Here is a 20,484-nt window from a genome sequence, read left to right on the forward strand (position 1 = left end):
TAGATCATTGCTCAAGTCATCATCAAGGGAGGTGGCTTTTGCAGAAAAGGGACCAGCCATCTCCACCATCTGCCAAATGACTACCACTCATAGGGAATACAAGTCAGATAGCAAGGCACCTTAAGAGAGAGATGGGAAGCAGCATGTTCTGGGAAAGTCAAATCACTATTACTGCTCTGACCAGTATCTTTCCTCAGACCTTGATGGAGACAGCCCCAAACTGTGAACTCAACAGCCTGGGGAACAGCAATATTCCCAACTCAGTGGAAATATACCCTGGCAATTGCTCCTGCAGTTGCTACTGCCATATCTATTGAAGACCCATGAAAGAAAATTCTTGCTATTCAAGTCCTTAGCACTGCCAAATGGTTCAACATTGGGAATGAATATGATTTTATCAGTTGAAATGATATTAAAGAAGAGGCATTGCCACCTGTTTTGTCATTATACCCTAAGAATCATGGGACCTTTCCCTGTGACTTACAGCTGAAATATCCCATAGGTGTTGTCTCCCCCACTGGAATGTGAGCTCCTTAAGAGCAGAAACTATCTTACTTTTCTTCTACTTGTTCCCCAGCACTTATCATGGTGCTTTGCCCATAATAAGCATTTAATAAATTCTTTTTCATTAATAAATTCATTTACCAAGGAGAAAATTGTATAGGTATGCTCAAGTAGCTGTGGGAAAGGGTTCAGAAGACTATATGGGGTGGGTGCAATTGATGGTGCTTCTCTTATGTCCCCTAGAATTATTCTCATCAATCAATAGATGGTGCTTTGAGCATCATCCCCAGCTTCATGACAAACCCTGTTGTTCAGATTATATATACTCTTTTTTATTGCTTTCAGGAACCTCTATTTCTATCCCTATGATTCACCCCTTTATATTTATTGTGGGAAGTTAAATAAAAGAATTCATTCAAAGAAGATCTGAAACTTTCCATAACATGATAGCCCAATCATTAGTAGAAACAATTAGGTGGTACAGTAGACAGAGCACTGGACCTGGAGTCAGGAAGACCCAAGTTCAAATCCAGCCTCAGATGCTTACATGCTTTGTGACTCTGGGCAAATCACTTAACTTGTCTGCCTCAGTTTACTTATCTGTAAATTAAGGATAATAATAGCACTCACCTCCCAGGGTTGTTGTGAAGATCAAATGAGATAATATTGGTAAAGTTCTATATAAATACTAGCTATTTTCTTAGTGCTTTTACTTTATTAATTGTCCAAAATGATTCTGGTTCTTGCATTTTTCCTTTATTCAACAATCACAGTGTTGATGTTTTACATGTATTCTAGTCACCCTGAGTTGGAAGATTCCATAATAATTTCTTTCCCAGAATGCCAGATGAAGTTCATTGTGTCTTTCAGTGTACCGTTTCCTGTGGTGGTGGCATTCAGCAAAGGACTGTCCAGTGTATCAACTCTGAGAACAATAAAACAGAGGACCCCAGTCTGTGTGAGTACACACTCAAACCTTTGGAATCACAGAAGTGCAACGAAGAAGAATGCAGGAAAAACACAGGTAGGTTGATGGATTTACTGAACAGGTATGAACAAATTTTTCTCAAATACCCAGCTCCATATGACTGGACTTGTATATACACTGTGATTGTTCTTCTTCCCTATTTTTTTAGTATTACAACACCAATTCTCAATACAAACAAAAACCTTAAAAACTTGGCATATTTGAATTTCCTTTCATCTGTAGCAAGCCATTTGGATAAATAAGATTCAACTGTAACTCCTTGAGAGCCTTGCTTATTAACTCCCTTGTGTATTTTAATTCTATTTTGTGTTATAGTTTATGTGTATAGTTTATTTTCAGTAGGAAATGTGTCAGAGCTATCAATCTCTGAGTAGGTGGAGGCATATATTTTCCAAACTTCATAGTTCCTGTGTTTAGTTTTTTCTTCCTGAGATTTTGCAGGCTTGTTCCATGCTTTTATTGAAGATTGTACCCAATTATAGTTACGTGCTAAAAAATTGCTCTGGGGAAGAGAAATAAAGTTCCTAGTTAACTCTACCCCAGTGTTTACTCCCTTCTCTCTCTCTCCAAAATGAGAAATGGGGCAATTTTCTAAGATGCCCGAGGCCATTCCATATGGCTTCTGTATTTGAATGTTCTGCTCTCTAGATTCCAACTTACCACTGGTCATTGTTTCTTCCTCTCTTTCTCTGCCCTCTCCCTATCTCCCTCCCTCTCTCAAAATATTTCACTCTATATGACATCTCTGCAGTTTTTGATATGGTTCTCCTAGGTATTCTCTTCTATCACCTGCTTGACCTCTCCTCATTCTCATTTTTTGTGTGTGTTGTTGTTGTTGTTTGTGGTTTTTTGTTTTATTTTGTTTTGTTTTTTTTGGTGAGGCAATTGGGGTTAAGTGACTTGCCCAGGGTCATACAGGTGGTAAGTGTCAAGGGTCTGAGGTCGGATTTGAACTCAGGTCCTCCTGAATCCAGGGCCTGTGCTCTATCCACTGAGCCACCTAACTGCCCCCCATCATTTTTTTTTAAAAAAGAAAGCTAATAAAGCTTAAAAGCTGTGCTAAGACTTTGAGGACAACCCGTATAATGAACCAAATCAGTGGGGTTTCTTGACTTTTTTCCAGCAGCAGTTAGCAATCCTAGCATTAGATAATAGAAGGGAGATGGGAAAAGGGTACCCAGGCCTAATAATGACAGTAATAATACTATACTACTAATAATAGAATAACAATATTATAATTTATATAGTACCTATGTGCCAGATACTATGCTAAGCACTTTACAAATATCTCATCTGAGCTTTACCTGGGAGGTAGGTGCTATTATTACACCCATTTTATGATTGAGGAAATTAAGCAAATAGAAGTTAAGTGACATGCTGAGGTCACACAGCTAAGATGTATCTAAAGTGGGATTTGACCTCAGGTCTTCATCCCCTAACTGCCTAGAAATTAATAATAAAGAAGGTCTAGTAGAGCCAAGGATTCTGGAGGGTAGGGGTGAGGAGGGGACTTATTTTAAGGCAGATGAGAATTTCTCCAATTTTGAAGGATTTCAAAGAAGGATATTACACAGGTCTCTTCAGTATTACCTTCCAATCCTCCCTATTCATCTAGATCCATTTCATCTAATTGTCTTCAGTGAAGATAGGAAAGTCCAAAATTGTTCCTGTTCATTTATTTGAAACTTCATTTATTGAGGGGCAGCTAGGTGGCTCAGTAGATAGGGCCTGGAATCAAGAAGGCTCATCTTCCTGAGTTCAAATCGGGCCTTAGACACTTCTTAGCTATTTGACCCTGGGCAAGTCACTTAACCCGGTTTGATTCAATTTCCTCATCTGTAAAATGAGCAGGAGAAGGAAATGACAAAACCCGAAATGGGGTCACAAAGATTTGGGCATGACTGAAATGACTGAAAAATAACAATCACATATTGACATTTTTTTTTTCTCTTTCACTAATTCATCTGTGTGCTTTTAAGGTGTGAATAGGGTTTGTGTTAATGAATAAAACAAGTTCCTTTCATTTGTATTCATTGCTACAGTCCTGCTAGTCTAAAGTGACCACGTTAATGAAATTAAACAAAACACAGAAATAAATGAGATCATATAAAGAAAACTGAAATTCTAAAAGCCCCAGCATGTTAGAGATCAAAAAAAATTTGGGATGGTATTTTCCAACTCTCATATTTTATAGATGAAGAAACTGAGGTTCAGGGAATTGGAGCATTTTGCCCAAAGTCACTCACACAGCAAGTTAATAGCAGAGGCAGAATTCTGAACCACCTGCTCAAAATGAATATAGTGGAAAGAGCAGAGCACTGGACAGAAGATGTGGGTTTGAGTCTTGGTTTGGGCATTTCCTATGATTAGCTGGGTAACCTTTAACAAATCACTTTCTCTGTGTCTTGGTGTTCTCATATACAAAATGGGGATAGTAATATGTTTGCTTTTATCATTCAATCATATTGTTTTGTTTTGGTTTGGTTTTTTGTGAGGCAATTGGGGTTAAGTGACTTGCCCAGGGTCACACAGCTAGTAAGTGTCAAGTGTCTGAGGCTGAATTTGAACTCAGGTCTTCCTGAATCTAGGGCCAGTGCTTTATCCACTGCACCACCTAGCTGCCCTTCATATTGATTTTAAGCATTAAGCAGTTTTTTTAAAAAAGAGGGGAGAGTAGGTATGTTAGAAATGTTCTATGTGCCTTCAGCCCAAGGCTGGGAGTTGGAATTTAGAACCCATTGTCCTTTGCCTTGTCCCATAGAACATATTCCATTGATAGCTGAATTGCCAAGTTTACTGAAGTATGAAGGACTGTGTATATTTGGGAAGTTGAAAAAATTTAGAAATTTAAATGGAGTCTATTTCAGCTTGGTCAAAATAATCCTTTCTTTTTAATGATGGATCCTTCTCTTAGCCTGCCCTCCCCCAATCAAGTGCTATCATTCACTCCTCTGAACCCTAAGGTAGTTGTTTTGTTCCTTGTTTATGGCATACTACTCTGTCATGTTCCAGAATTATGTCTGGATTTACTCAGTCGAACACCACTACACACACACACACACACACACACACACACACACACACACACACACACATACACACACACACATACACACACACACTTTACTGTCCTTGTAAAACATTTTTCCACTGCATAAAAAGCACCTTGCAAATAAAAAAGTTCAATAAATATTTACTAAATCAAATAATATGTATCTTTAGTCATCACCCCTCCAAAAGAAGTACAATTTGTGCTATAGACTTTTTTTTAAAAAATCCACACTCAGAATTCAAATTAAGTTCTAAAAAATCCATGTATCAAAAACAATCCTATCTCTGTAATTTAGTGTACTAACTATATGATCCTGGTAAAGTCACTTCACTTCAGTTTCCTCTTCTGTAAAATGAGGGATTGTGACCAAATGGCCTGAAGTCTTTTCCAAGTTTAGACCTATGATTCTAAATACTAGATCTTGCTGAGATTCCCTCTTAGTCTAACCACATATGTACAATTCAGGGAGAGACATTATATAAGAACTAGTACTCCAGCTAGGTTGTATAGGATCTAAGGAAGCTAGAATTTTTCAGCAGAATTTTTAAGCTGAGAGACACTTTAAAGATCCTCTTGTTCAGCTAATTTTTACAGAATAGGAGACCAAGGACCATATGGGAAAAGTGACTTGCCCATGGTTGTACAGTAAAGTCATGGTAGTCAAGAAGCCAGGTCTCCTAATTCAAAGTCTGATGTTTTTTCCATTAAATCACTTGGGAAATGAATTTTTGGCTGGCATGGTGATCAGAGAAGCTGAAACTTTGTAAGTATTTTTTTTTAATTAACCCTCCGGTCATACAATGAATTACATCTGTGTTATGTTTTTTCAGGAGAATTTACAAAGAGGAAGACAGATTAATTCTCTTTCAGTTGGAATGGTGATCTAAATATAGATCATCTTCATTAGCAAATTGGTTTTGGAGAGTTGAGGTGTCCATTGTCAACAGGTCATCATTATATGATGATCTGTTATTGTTAATCTTCTTCCAAGATTGGCAGTATTGTGTAGTAGGTAAAATGCTGAGTGTGGAAGAATGCAATCAGTGGTGGAATTTGCTTTGGTTTTTTGTTTTAGAGCTGGAAAGGCCCTTATAAATCATCTAGGCCAATCCTCTGATTTTACTGATCAATTAATAAGCATTTGTTAAGCACCTACTCTATGCCTCATATTGTGCTAAGTGTAGGGATACAAAGAAAAAAGCAAAATTTTCCCTACTCTCAAGGAGCTTAAATTTTGAAGGGTAAGACCATAGATAGATAGATAGACAGACAGACTTGTGAGATAAAGGCAAATAAGATATCCTTGGAAGATAAGGATCTAGAAGCTAGAAGGAGTAGAGTTTCTCCTAGAAGGTAGAGCTTTAACTGAATCTTGAAGAAGGACTGGACATTCCAAGAGGTAGAGGAAGAGTAGAATATCATTCTGAATGGGAGATAGCCAGTGCAAGGACACAGAGACAGAAGATGAAACATCATATGAATAACAGGCTGGCATACCTGGACCAAAGAAAGTGTGGAGGGAAGCAAAGAGTTAGAAAGCTGGAGAGGTAGATAAGGTACTATCTACTTTGTATGTGATTGCTGAAAGAGGCAGAGAAAAAGAATATCATTCTAAGAAAAATGGATTTTCAAAAAACAGGTTGAGAAGAAATAGCTTTTCAGAAAAAAAATTGCTGAGGAGTAAAACAGACTATTCTGAGGACCACAGAATGAACTGAACCTTAAGATAAATGGACTGAGAGAATGTTTTTAAAGGCATAGCAATGGCTGTCTTAACAATGGTTTCAGAGCATTGTGATCCATCAGTTTGTTTGCATGTACCTATTTCATAGTTTTGTTTTGGTTTTGGGGTTTTTGTTTTTTGGCCAGACAATGAGGGTTAAGTGACTTGCTCAGGGTCACAGAGCTAGTAAGTGTCAAGTGTCTGAGGCTGGATTTGAACTCAGGTCCTCCTGAATCCAGGGCCGGTGCTTTATCCATTGCACCAGCTAGCTGCCCCCTATTTCATAGTTTTATTGACAAAAGTATACACTAAATAATTGGGGACTTTAGGTTAGTGTCATACCAGACAAAAATATGGAATTCAAATCACAAGTTAAAGAAAAGAGGCACTGATTTGAGGCATTAGAAACCAATGAGAAAGAAGAGTTGCTTTGAGAAAATGATATAGGAAAAGTTAGGCAGTTGGAGAGTAAGTCACACAATATCTGGCTGTAGAAGTAACTTTAAGGCTGCCATTTTAAGTCGAGACAGCTTCTTTGCTTTGTGCTTTCTAATCTTAAGAGAAGTTTTGAATTGTTAATTGACTGAAGAAAGGCTGGATCAACTCAAAGAATTCCTCATATGTCTATAGAGATGTCTGAGTTTGTTGCTTTCTAGCACCATTTACAGCTTGAGAGAGGGAAAACCTTTCACAGTTCTGGGTTGCTTTCTCTTGCCCCCTCCCCATAATTTGAAAGAGAAAAAACAGAAGGGGAAAGACAGGCTTTGCATCTGATTTGTTTCAAACTGAGCTTACTGGAGAAGATGCTTTATTTTTCTGGAAACGTTGGAGAAAGCATCATTCCTCTTAGTGAAGAAATGGCTGTGCTGGTTTACAATAACAAGAAGCAATCTGAGAAGTTTTGCAGTTTCCTGAAGGTTAAGGTTTCCTAAGTTGGAAGTATGAACAGAGCAGAAATGTTTAATCTGTTTTTGATCCTTCAGGCCTAAGCCTTTCCCCAACTGTGCCTTACATGGAACAGCTTCCTGAGCATGAAAAGCAAAAAAAAAAAAAAAAAAAAGAAATGATTCTTCATTCTTAAAAGGTTTGAAAATTGCTGTGGTGACTCCCTATCTCTAAATTATACCCATCTTCAGTTCCCTGGATCTGTGACCTAGAGCTAGGTAGTGGGCAACAAAGCTTCTGGTTGGCACTTGTTCCCATACCTTGCACAGGTTACCCTGGTATATGAAGTTTGGTGACCATGAATGGATCTCTTCTCCCTTTAGACTGATGTGCTTTGCATAGCCCTGGGATCCTGATGTCAGTGTCCTGAGTCTGTCTCCCTATGTGAACTTGAGCTGGAAAAATGACTCCCTATGAATTTTTCTTGAATTTCCCCATCCAGATTCAGTCTGGTGTGTTTTCTAGATCTATTTGAAGCAATGGGAAGGCAAGGTGGGTTCTGTATTACTTCCTGCTACTCTGCCATCTTGACTCCCCTTGAAGATGTCCATTTTCATAGGTTTGTTTTGCTTGACTGTGCTTGTTATTTCGGAGGGTTTCTGTTTTGGGGTGAGGAGAGAAATATGAAAAATATAGTGGGGGTTGTTAGTGAGAAATTGTAATAATGCAGAAAATAAGACAGGAAAGAAAATAACATATATGAAACATTTTTTACTCTTTTTTAAAAGATTTCTTCCTTTTTCTTTTTTTAGTGAGGCAGTTGGGGTTAAGTGACTTGCCCAGGGTCACACAGCTAGTAAGTGTTAAGTGTCTGAGGCTGGATTTGAACTCAGGTCCTCCTGACTCCAGGGCCAGTGTTCTATCCACTGTGCCACCTAGCTGCCCCATGAAACATTTTTAAAATGGAAAAAAAAAACCAGAAAAAATTTAGATAGGGACACAAATAAGCAATTCAGTTTTGTTACTATTGTGTTAAATTTAATATATACTTTAAAATCCAGGGGCAGCTAGGTGGCACAGTGGATAGAGCACCGGCCCTGGATTCAGGAGGACTTGAGTTCAAATCCAGCCTCAGACACTTGACACTTACTAGCTGTGTGACCCTGGGCAAGTCACTTAACCCCAATTGCCTCACCAAAAAAATATATATATATATTATATAAAAATATATATATATACTTTAAAATCCATCCCTTTTGGTTTATAATTTCCTCCAATTTTGTTCTTTGTATGTTGCAATGTTCGTGTTTGTTGAAGTTTATTAAATTCACTATAAAAATTTTAATATATGTATTCACACAATATATATGCACATATATGTTGTATGTATATACACAATTGGTTCTATTTTGTATATACAATATATGATATATATTTTCATAACATGAATATATCTATACTAGACTTGAGCATCCCTGATTAATATCCGAGCAACTGTCTCAGACTTTAGAGATTCCAAGGCAAAAACAACCCCCAGAGCCTAGTAAGCTATGTTTTCCTGCCAAATAAACAACGGGACAATTTTTAGCAAGAAATCCAGTTTGGGCCTAAATTGTCCTGTTTCCCCTGTAGATGTTTATCTATTTAAGTGAGTAATTGCCCAGCATCCTCTTTCCTTTGTACTGTAGAGATACAACCCAGTAACCAGGCAACCAGCAAGTGACTACTTCCCTGGTATCAATATTAACCTTGCACAGGGTAACATTTATCAACCTTTTAGTGCCCTAGGAAATTTAGGGCAGTTGGGATTCTGGAGCACTTACTTACCACCTAGCATCTTTTTCACCTCCTTCATATGCCCTTGAGAAATCTGAAGCCAATCTTAAACTAGTTTATTGCTCCTAGAGAATAATTGGTCTTATTCACCTAAAAAATGATCTCCTTAGACTGAGAAGCAACACAGTATGGGAAGCCATAATGCTTACAAACAACATTGGACAGTTTTTCAACCTTTGACAATCCATGAAATAAATGAAAGGGAATTAATCATTTTGGTATATATTGTACAGGCTGATGGCAAAAAGACTCTGCTTCCATGTAGCCCTTGTTTATAACTATTCATTCAACAAATACTTATTAAGTGCATTCTTTCTATTTTATTAGATTGTAGAGAGGCTATCTAGTTTAATCAAGAAAAATTAGCTATAAAATCAGGAAGATGTGGGTTATTTATAACAGTGGACAAGTAACTTTACTTCTCAATTTCTCAGACAACAAACATCTAAGATTACAATTTACAGATAAATTGCCAGTCCAGAGAAAGTCCTCATACTAGGATTTCCCTTTACCACTGAAGGCAGCCGTATATTATAGTGAATAAAGCATTGATACGGGAGTCAGACAGACCTAAATTCAAATTCCAATAGCTATGTGACCCTAAGTAAGTCATTAAAACTCTCTGTGCCTCAGTTTCCTCCTCTTCAAAATGAGAGGGGGGGATAAACTTGATGACTTCTAGGGCCCTTGCAGTTTTAAAATCTCTGAGCTCCTGAATTCACAGGTCTGGAACAACAACAAAAGAGAGAGATGGAGGGAAAGGGGGAGAGCTGTGCTAGGCAGTGGGGGCAGATACAAAAGCATAAGAAATTAGATATAGCTCCTCCTCTTGTGGAGCTTTGTAGCTTATTGGAAGGGTTTAAAAAAAATGTTTGCATTTAAATAGCACTCTGTACTAACCAATTACCGTGTGCCAAGCCCTAGGGATACAAATACAAGAAAAAACAAAGATAGGGCCTGTCCTCTGATGGTTGAAGATAATGCACAAAAGGGAATTGGAAAGAGGGAGGGGGATGGGTGGAGATAGGATAGGAGGTGAAGGTCCCCACACAAGAGCATGTCCAAAAAAAGGTCAGAAGCACAGTAAGGGGGTGGAATGAAGGTTGGTTGGCCTGGGTGCTTCCCTAAAATGGAGATGTCAGGAGAATCTTTCTAATGAGAGAAGAAGGCCAAAGTATTAGAATGACTGAGAAAGCCACAGAGGCGGATGAATGTTCCAGGTTAAGAAAGCCCCAAGTGCTAAGAGAAGTTCCAGGGTGAGACTATAGTTGAGGCATGGTTTCAAAGCCTGAAATAATTGGAAGAGCTCTGGACTTGTAATCAGAAAGACAAGTTCAATTCCACTGTTTGACTCACACTTTCCAGTCATGAGCCTTACTTCCCCATTTATAAAATGGAAATAACAATGCCTATAGTATTTATCTCCACAGTTATTATCAAGGTCACATGAGATAGTGTTTGTAAAAAGTGTGTTACAAGACTTGAAGTGACATAAATGTTAGCTAGCCCCATTTTTTAGGTGAAGAAGCTGAACCTTCATCAGGTTGAGTTGTCCATAGTTACGTAAGTAAGCTAGTAAGCAGAAGATTTGGGACTCTTACTCAGATTTTCTAAGTCCCCCCAGTGTTCTTTATTCTCCATGTCATACTTTTCCCTTTAAGCTTCAACTTCACAAATTACTTCCCAAACATCCCCTGGGTGAGCAGGCTGGTGGCTTTACCTTTAAATTTCTAAATTCATTTCCTACCTTATGAGCTGGAGGCAAACTGGGATTTTGCCTTCATACAGCCCTTGATTGTAAACATTAAGTTTGCTGAAGAACAGAGATTCGATTGGATGATGAACACTATAAACCTTTATTATTTTCAAATAACCAAGAGAGCTGACGCAGTTAAAGCACTGGGCCTCATGATCAGTTGTCTAAATGAGCTGCTAAACACAGGTCTGGAAATGAGCATAAATTTTGTTGTTTTTCTTGCTTCCCATACTCCTTGCTCCACACCAGGCCATACTACCCAACTCTACTATGGCAAAGGGTCCCCTGGTTATAAATGACCTTGAGGCTCTGAACAGGATGGGCAAGGCTTCATTCATTCTTCCAGAGATCATCCGCTCAAGCCTGGACATTTGAATTTGAGCAAGACAGGCACTGTAGCTTGGGCAAGTCAAAGGGGAAATTTCTTGATAATTAGAGTTTAGGTCCAGGTTTGCAAATAGACAGCCACTACATGATGTGATTTAAGTGGCAATAGACAAAGGCCCCTTTAAAAAAAACTGACCAATTTCTAGTCATCCTTTTAATATATTTTTTAACTTTTTTATTTTTTTTAATTTTAAAATTTTACTTTTAAAGTAACAAGTTATTTTTATTCATCTGGCATTCCCACTGAGAATTTGTTTTTAAAACTCTGAAAAATAAAACTTTTAATATATAGCTTCATAATCTGATGGAACAACTTTCTATATTAGCCACGTTCAAAAATGTGTATTTCACTTTAAGTTCATAGTTTCTCTATCAGGTGGTGAGTGGTGTGTTTCATCTTCATTTTTTAAACTCTTGGTTTATCATGGCTTTGATCAGCATTCTCAAGTCTTTCCAAGTTGTTTTGCTCTTTAGTGTTATCTTGGTATAAATTGTTCTCCTAGTTCTGCTCACTTTGTTCAGAATCAGTGCAAAAAAGGTCTTCAGTTTCCTCCAAAATTGTCCATTCGTCATTTCTTATGGCAAAATAATATTCCGTAACATAAATATGCCACAATTTCTTTAGCCATTCCCCAAGAGGAGGCCACCACCCTTAGTTTCTAGTTTTTTGCTACTACGCGAAGGGCTTTACCTTTTTCATTGATTTCTTTTGGGAATATGGGCCTAGTAGTGGTATAGTGGGTCAAGGGGTATGCAGAGTTTAGTAACTTCAGGGGTATAGTTCAAATTGCTTTCCAGACTGGTCAAAATAATTCATAGCTCCACCATGAGTGCTTTAGTGTTTCTGTTTTCCCATAACCTTTCATTTGTCATTTTCCTCCTTTGTCATCTTTTCCAGTCTGATGGGTGTGACCTTGTGAGGTAGAACTTCAAGGTTGCTTTAATGTGCATTGCTTTAGTTAATAATAATTTTGAGTCTTTTTGTATGATTGCTGATAGCTTGGATTTCTTTCTTTGAAAACTGCCTTTCCTATCCTTGGACAATTTATCTGTTGGGAAAAACTCATAGTCTTGAAAATTTGAATGAACTTTTTTATATACATATAAATGAGACCTCAAAGAAACTTATTGCAAAGATTTCCCCCAATTACCTTTTTTCTTTTAATTATTACTACATTAGATACATTTGTACAAGCATTTTTAATTTTATATAGTCAAAATTGTCAGGGGAAGCTAGGTGGTGCAGTGCATAGAGCACCAGCCCTGGAGTCAGGAGGACCTGAGTTCAAATCCGTTCTCAGACACTTAACACTTACTAGCTGTGTGACCCTGGGCAAGTCACTTAACCCCAATTGCCTCACCAAAAAAAAAAACAAACAAACCCCCAAAAACAAAAAAAAACAAAACAAAATTGTCTACTTTATCTTGCATGATCCTATCACTTGTTTGGTCATGAACTGTTCCCTCTATCCATAGATCCAAAAGCTAATGTCTTCCTTGCTTCTCTAATTTGTTTAGGATATGATCTTTTATATCTAGGTCTTGGATCTGGAGCTTATCTTGTTATGTGATGGGAAGTGCTAGTCTAAACCTAATTTCTGCCAAACTGCAGTCTAATTTTCCCAACAGTTTTTGCCAAATAGTGAGTTCTTCTCCCAATAATTTTGGCCTCATTTCTTGTAATCTGGTTGGACATTTTACCATTATAATTTTATTCCTTGAGGTCTTGAATATTTGTCCATCTTCAAAAGACTCCTTCCTGAATGAAAATATTCCTGGATTAGGTACCATTTCAAGTCATAACTACCTTTTTAAGTAAGTTGGCATCTAAATAAATGCAGATTTGGGCTAGTGTACTAAAAAGGTAGCAATTTGGATTCAAGACATTGGATATAAAATAGAATTGGGTACAAAAGAAAAACTTGGCCTTTTTGCCTAAATCAGGTTTCTTCCTTTGAGAGAGACTAAAAAGTGCATTAAGTATGTAGAAAACAATAAAAAGCAGCATGCCATAAGGCACTAGATTTTTTGGTTCAAATGATAAATAAACAATGTGGGTGTGGGAATAGAAATGGAAAGTTTTATGGAGGAAGTGGGTCTGGAGTCAACCCCTGATCCTTTCTTGTCTCTACTTTCTTTCATATCAACTCCTCAAGTGCACCCATTTGCTTATACCTATGAGGTGGCATTATATGTCTAGATAACCACAAAAAACTTGTAATATGTATCTACTTTAGCATCCTGAAATAGGCATGATGTCATAGGATACTGTCCCAAACAATGACAAGTTTCTAAAATTGCTCTAAACAGTATTTAGCACATTGCTAGGCCCAAGTAACCATAACACAAAGTTCCCTGATGTTTGCTATACTGATAAAATCTCTGATAATATTCCACTGTGGGTTTTTTTTGAGGGGGGTGTTGTAGTTTGGCAAATAATTGCAAAGGATTTTCAACTGAAAGAATGATAGACTAATAGTATTTTAGAGCTAGAAGGGACGTTGGAGGTCATTTAGTTTGCTACTCTCAATTTAGGGTAAAAGTCACTTACCCTAGGACAATTAGCAAAGAAGTAGTAGAACCAGGATTCAGTCCAGTTTTCTGACTCCAAATCTAGTGCTCTTTTTGCTACAATATCATCTTGAAGCATTTTTGAGGGGTATGAATTAGCCTTCTTTGTAGGGGGGCCAACAAAGTCAAGACAAAGCACTAATATATTTGATACACATTGTTTTAATTTTATCCCTTTGGTTTTGCTGAACTTAACAAACACCAAATAAAATGGGTATTTCCATATGGATAATAGAACAGAAAAAGATATTTGTGGATTAAACCTCAAGTCTCTTATATTTTTCTTTTGAAGTATATAATAGGTTCAACATATAGCTTTGAAAGCTATCCAGCTTGTCTGTGCTTCCCATATTCCTTCTATTCTTTTCTCTGCACTTTTAAAAGAGAGGCCTTAATGGCCCCCTTTTTTCTTTTTCTTTCTTCTTTTTCTCTTTTCCTACTTTATTACTAACTCCCACCCCTATTGTAAAAAGAAAAACAAAGCCACATAACAAATAATTTGGCTATCTGAAAAGGTATTTCTTATTCTGCACCTTGTGCACCTATCTATCAGAGGATGGGAATGTCAAGCATATCATATAGAGGGTAGAAATCATGATAATTAAGGACATTTATAGTGGTCTTTATTGTAGAACTTAACCTACATTATCTCAGTGGAAACTCAAGACAAATTACAAAAAGGTAATGGACAAGGAAAGAAGCAGAGATGTCAAGAGATTTGTCCAAAGTCCTGAAGCTAGTGTCCCAGCTGAAAAATCAACCCTTGTTCTCTTTTGAATTACAGATTCCATACCTTCCCCACTATCTCAAGAGGCCTTTCAGGAAGGTCCCTTCTTGCCAGAGGTGGATCTGTGCGTTCGATTTTCAATACAAATTGATTTTTCTTGACCTTGAAAAGAAAGCCTGGTGAAAGAAGGACTCAGTTCTGGGTATGATGAGCATTATCCTTTATGTCCTTCTGAGTGCAGTAGAAACATACTCTTCAAGAGTACAGACAATGAGATTCTGGCAGTTCAGCAGAGGAAACATTGCAATGGAAAGAGGCCACTGTGATTGAAATGATGAGCTCTTTGTAAAGAAAAGGTATTTTTGAGCTTAATGCCTTTAAAAAAAAAATCTAAGGCTTCTGGGAAAGCACACTGCTTCAATTTTCTCATTTAATTAACTGGTCTATTTACAAAATGCTCCTGAATATTGGTCTGGTTTTTTAAAGTGATTTTGCTTCAGGAGCCCTCAGTAGCCTTTGCTCTGTGCAAAGAAACAATGACTACAGCAAAATGATAACCTCGGCTCTGGTAGTCACTACAGCAAAATGGCAGAACTTTCTCTCATGAAAGAAAAGCATGTTAACTGTAGTCATCATCTCTCTAAACTTCAAGAGATCATAGGATTTAGAAATAAAGGACTTACTAGCTGTGTGACCCTGGGCAAGTCACTTAACCCTCATTGCCCCACCAAAAAAACAAAAAAGAAAAGAAAGGGGACTTTAATGATCCTCTAGTCTAACTCTCATTTTACAGATGGGGAAACTAAGACCTAGGTAAGTTAAGTAACTTGCTCAAGGCTTCATGGGTAGTAAGTGGCAGAGCCAATATTTGAATCCAGATTAGTCAGTGAACAAACATTCTTAAACACCTACTATGTACTAGGTATTGTGCTAAGCACTCAGACACAAAGGGTGAAAATAATTCCTGCTCTTAAGGAGCACAGAGTGAAATGGGGGAGACAACATTTCAACCATTATATACAAGCAAGTTATGTGCAGGATAAATAGAAAATGATAGAAGGAAGGCACTAGCATTAAGAAGGTTTGGGGGGGCAGCTAGATGGCGCAGTGGTAAAGCACTGGCCCTGGATTCAGGAGTACCTGAGTTCAAATCTGGCCTCAGATACTTGACACTTACTAGCTGTGTGACCCTGGGCAAGTCACTTAACCCTCATTGCCCTGCAAAAAAACAAAAAAACAAAAAAAAAAGAAGGTTTGGGGAGGGTGGCTAGATGGCACAGTGGATAGAGCACCGGCCCTGGATTCGGGAGTACCTGAGTTCAAATCTGGCCTCAGATACTTGACACTTACTAGCTGTGTGACCCTGGGCAAGCCACTTAACCCCCATTGCCCTGCCAAAAAAACCAAACCCCCCCCCCAAAAAAAAAACCAACAACAACAAAAATTAATTTAAAAAAAAAAGAAGGTTTGGGAAAGTTTTTTTGTAGAAGGTAGGATTTTAGCTGGACTTGAAGGAAGCCAGGAGACAGATTAGGAAGGAGAGTATTCTAAGTGGGACATAGGCAGAGAAAATGTTTTTGAGTCTGGAGATAGAGTGTCTTGTTTGGGGAACAGCAAAGAGGCTAGTGTCACTGGATGGAAGTGTGCTGGGGGTGAAGGAATGTAAGATGTAAGAAGTTTGGAAAGGTTCGCTGTTAATCCCTCTAAACAATACTGTCCGTAAATGTTGCAAAATTAGGTGTTGTTTTTTTTTTAATGAGACTAGTTGCTCTCTAAAGTCCCCTCCAGTTTTTTTTAAACATAGTATGAATTTCCTCCAGGCTTAGAATGAAAATCTTCTGCTGAAGTCCTATTCAACAAACATGTAATGAACACCTATCATATGCAAGGCACTATGCTGAAGCAAAGATGGGTCCACCCATTAAGGAACTTACAGTCTACCTGTGGAGATATGACATATCTACAAGGAACTTCAGTACAAAGCAAAAAGTAGGAAGTACATAACAGATGATATATGTAATAAAAGTACAAATTGTCCTTAAAGATCTAAGAAGGTAGAGACCACATCCAACTTAGAAGATCTGGGTAGGGTTCAAAGAGAAGGTAGCATTTGAATTAGGACTTCAAGTAACAGCTCAGCTACAGTATGATTTTAAGAGGTTTAAGTAGGCAAGAACATGCTAGCTCTAGGGAATGGTAAAGTAAAGTCAAGAAAATGGAATTTCTTTGAAGAAGGTTAAATGCTCTGATAGACTTGGCTCTTCTCAGCAGTGCAATGATCCAAAACAGTTCCAAAGAACTCATGATGAAAAATGCTCTTCACATCCAGAAAAAAGAACAATGGATTCTTAATGCAGATTGAACCACACTGTTTCTACTTTTGTTTTTGTTTTGTTTTTTGTGTTTTGAGGTTTTTCCTTTTATTCTGATTCTTCTTCCACAACATGACTAATGCAGAAATATATTTAATGTGATTGTACATATATAACCTATATCAGATTGCTTTCTGTCTTGGGGAGAGGAGAGGGAAGGGAGGGAGGGAGAAAAATCTGGAACTAAAAATCTTATGAAAGCAAATGTTAAACTATTTTACATGTAACTGGAAAATAATAAGATATTTTTTTGATTAAAAAAGGAGGTTGAGTGGTCTACTTTAGCTTAAACATATCACAAAGGAGAAATGGGAGAAAATAAATATGGAAAAGTAGATTGGAGCTAGATTTTAAAGGCCTTGAATGCTACCACTCTAGAGTTTGGACTTTAAAAATGGCTGCCTACATACCTACTATATTAACAAGAAGATACAAGATCAAAGCTGTGCATTAGGAAGATAAATGCATGTAGTAAACCAGAAAGGGAAGAGGTTGTAGTGGAGGAGATAAATCAGAAGACCATAGCAATTATCCAAGCAAGAGATAATAAGGACCTATCAGTGAGGATGAACAGGAGGCAACTGATTGGAGATTCTAAAGATAGAAATGATAGGGCTTAACAGTTCTTGTAGAAACAAAGGATTTTGAAGAACCAAAGATAACTTGGGTGAATTCTAATCATGAGTTTCTGAGAGGAGAAAGAATAGATGTGGGTGAAAGATGAGATTGTGTTTAAGCATGTTCAGTTTTAGGTACTGGTGGGACCGTATAAGAGATAGTCAAAAATTTGGGTTGAGATCAAGAGAAACCAGAATTAGTGATGTGTTTTTTAGAAGACATCCTTATAAATAAAATATTTAAGTTATGGAAGTGAATGAGATTACAAAGAGGGAACTTTTAGAAATTGGGTTCTTAATCTTTCCTGTGCCACAAATATCTGGAGAGGACGCCTCTTCTTAGAATAATGTTTTGGGGTCAGCTAGGTGGCACAGTGGATATAGCACTGGCCCTGGATTCAGGAGGACCTGAGTTCAAATCCAACCTCAGACACTTGACACTAGCTGTGTGACCTTGGGCAAGTCACTTAACCCCAATTGCCTCAAACAAAAAAAGAATAATGTTTTTAAATTCATAAAATGCATAGGATTATAAAGGAAACCAAAGGTTAGTGGAGAAAAAGATATATTTTTCCCATCCAAGACTATGGACCTCAGGTTAAGAAGCCCTGGCAGAAAATTGAGAATATAGCCTTAGGGAATATGTCTATATTTAGAGGATAAGAGGAAGAATAGTTATTGAAAGAAACTGAGGCGTATTAGAGAAATAGGATAGTAGAATGTCATGGAAAAAAAGAAAGAGATGCAAGAAAGAAAAAAAGTGGTAAAAAGTGCAAAATATTTCAGAGCTAGAGGAGGGTGAGAACTTAGGGTAAAATTTTCACTGAATTTGGTGAACAGTTATTAAACAAATTTTTATTAAATTTTTTCTCTGAGGCAGGCACTGAGGATACAAAGACAAAAAAAAATAAACAATCCCTGCCTTCAAGAAACTTACATCCTATTAGAAGAGATAACATGTAAATTTAAATTATATGTGTATATATTTACAAAGGCACAGAAATGGGAACGAAATGTTAGAATATCTTGTGTGTAGAACAGCAAGAAGGTCACTTTTCCTAAATCATACCATTTGTGAGGGGTAGTAATAATTCTGGAAAGGGAGGTGTGAGTCAGGTTGTGAAAGACTTTAAATGCCAAGTAGAGAAGTTGTATTTGAACCCAGATGTAGTAGGTGGTGACTGGAGTTTACTGAGCAGGAGAGAGACATAGACAGACTTATGCATTAGAGAAATCATTTTGTTAGCTTTGTGGAGGATGGATTGGGAAGACAGAGACTTTAGGCAGGAAGATTAATTAAGAAGCTTTGCAAGAGCCCAGGAGAGAGAGGATGAAGACTTGAACCAGGATGTTCATCATGTGAGTGGAGAGAAAGGGATAAATAGATTTAAGAGATACTGTGCACTTGCCCCTCCCCCTCCCTTGCGCTGTGATTTCTTCGACCCCCGGTCAGCATGAAGCAGTTTCAGAAGCATCTTTGTCCCCTTTCCTTATATATAGAGAAGTGGGGAAATGTCATGGGATGCAGAGCACCCCAGAAGTTCTCTGGAGCACATCAAGGAACCTTCTCCTTGAGAAACTAAACCAGAGGACAGATAAGGCATAGAGAGATAAGCTGAACCAAATAGGACTGAGCTATCTTGGGATTCCTACCCTTCATTCTGGTCTCCCTTACCCTGGGGAGATAAATTTGGGTGTGGCTGCAGCCTTTGTGTCCTGAAGAGGGATCCATAACCACCCCTCACCCAATTCCTCTAGTCACTACCAGTGGGGGATGGTCCTCCACTCCTCACCCAATTCCCCCAGCCACCACCAGTGGGGGATGGTCCTCTCTCACTAAAGGAACTTTTCACAGGCAGATGGTCCACCCCCATCAGTCCTCTATAAAAGTACCTTCCAGTCTCCTGTTCGAGGAGATTTGGTATCTCTGAGCCATGTGCTTTGTGCCTATCTCCCCATGAGAAGTCCAAGGATTTCTGTCATGGTTTCCCTCCCCCCACCCTTCCCTTGGCCCTAAATAAACTACCACCTTATTCTAACTAGAAAAAAAAGAGAGAGAGAGAGATACTGTGCAAGTAAAATCAACAAGGCTTGCTAAGTGTTGGATACGTGGGATGAATGAGAATGAGGAGTTGAGGATGACAATGAGCTTGTAAAACTGAGTGACTAGATGTTGGTGCTCTCAATATAAATAGAGAAGTTTGGAAGAAGGGTAAATTCTGTTGAATTTGGGAGACCTATTGAACTTAAAGTTGGAAATAAACAGCTGTCAGTTGGTGATATAAGAGTGGAACTCAGGGAAGAGATGAGGGCTGAATATATAAGTGGATTGGGGTGTAATTGAATCCATAGGAGTTGATGAGGTCACCAAGTGTGGCAATGCAGAGAGAGAAGAATGCCCAAGACAGAGCATTTGGGGTGCACCCATAGTTAAAGTGACATATAGGATATCAAGAAGTAATTGGTGGGGCAGCTAGGTGGCGCAGTGGGTAAAGCACTGACCCTGGATTCAGGAGTACCTGAGTTCAAATCCAGCCTGAGACACTTGACACTTACTAGCTGTGTGACCCTGGGCAAGTCACTTAAGCCCCATTGCCCCGCAAAAAAAAAAAAAAAAAAAAAAAGAAGTAATTGGTGATCTTAGAGCAGTCTCAGTTGAGTGTTGGGAGCTGAAGCCAAACTGTCTCAGTCTTCTCAAAAATATAGAAAGCAAGGTAATTTGTTGATGAGGAGTGGGGGAGATATAAAGTTAAGAACTTGAAGATAGAGAAGAAAGTTTGGAAAGGTGGCTGAAGGTAATCTAGTAGGAAGTCATTAAATAGTGATTAAAAAACAACTGAGCTGGGGCAGTTAGGTGGCAAAGTAGATAAAGCACTGGCCCTGGATTCAGGAGTACCTTAGGAGAAAGTAGAAGAAGGCATCTCAATGATATATAAAATGAGGAAGAGGGGAGAAAGGAGAGTTCATAGTGAATGGTCTCAATTTTTTCCATAACATATTGAGGCAAAGCTCTCAACTGAGAGTATGAGAGAAGGGGAAGGAAGCCATGGGAGGTTTGACAAGGGA

General features: G+C 38.1%; 1 protein-coding gene across 1 annotated transcript in view; it reads left to right on the plus strand.

The window, feature by feature from the left end:
* ADAMTS12 (ADAM metallopeptidase with thrombospondin type 1 motif 12) overlaps nt 1-20,484 on the plus strand; it is a 569,738-nt gene that overhangs the window by 547,569 nt on the left and 1,685 nt on the right. The window contains 1 exon segment of the mRNA XM_043975705.1: nt 1,375-1,528. Within this exon segment, the coding sequence (XP_043831640.1) occupies nt 1,375-1,528 (154 nt within the window).

The sequence above is a fragment of the Dromiciops gliroides genome, chromosome 1, assembly GCF_019393635.1.
Source record: "Dromiciops gliroides isolate mDroGli1 chromosome 1, mDroGli1.pri, whole genome shotgun sequence".
Lineage (NCBI taxonomy): Eukaryota > Metazoa > Chordata > Mammalia > Microbiotheria > Microbiotheriidae > Dromiciops > Dromiciops gliroides.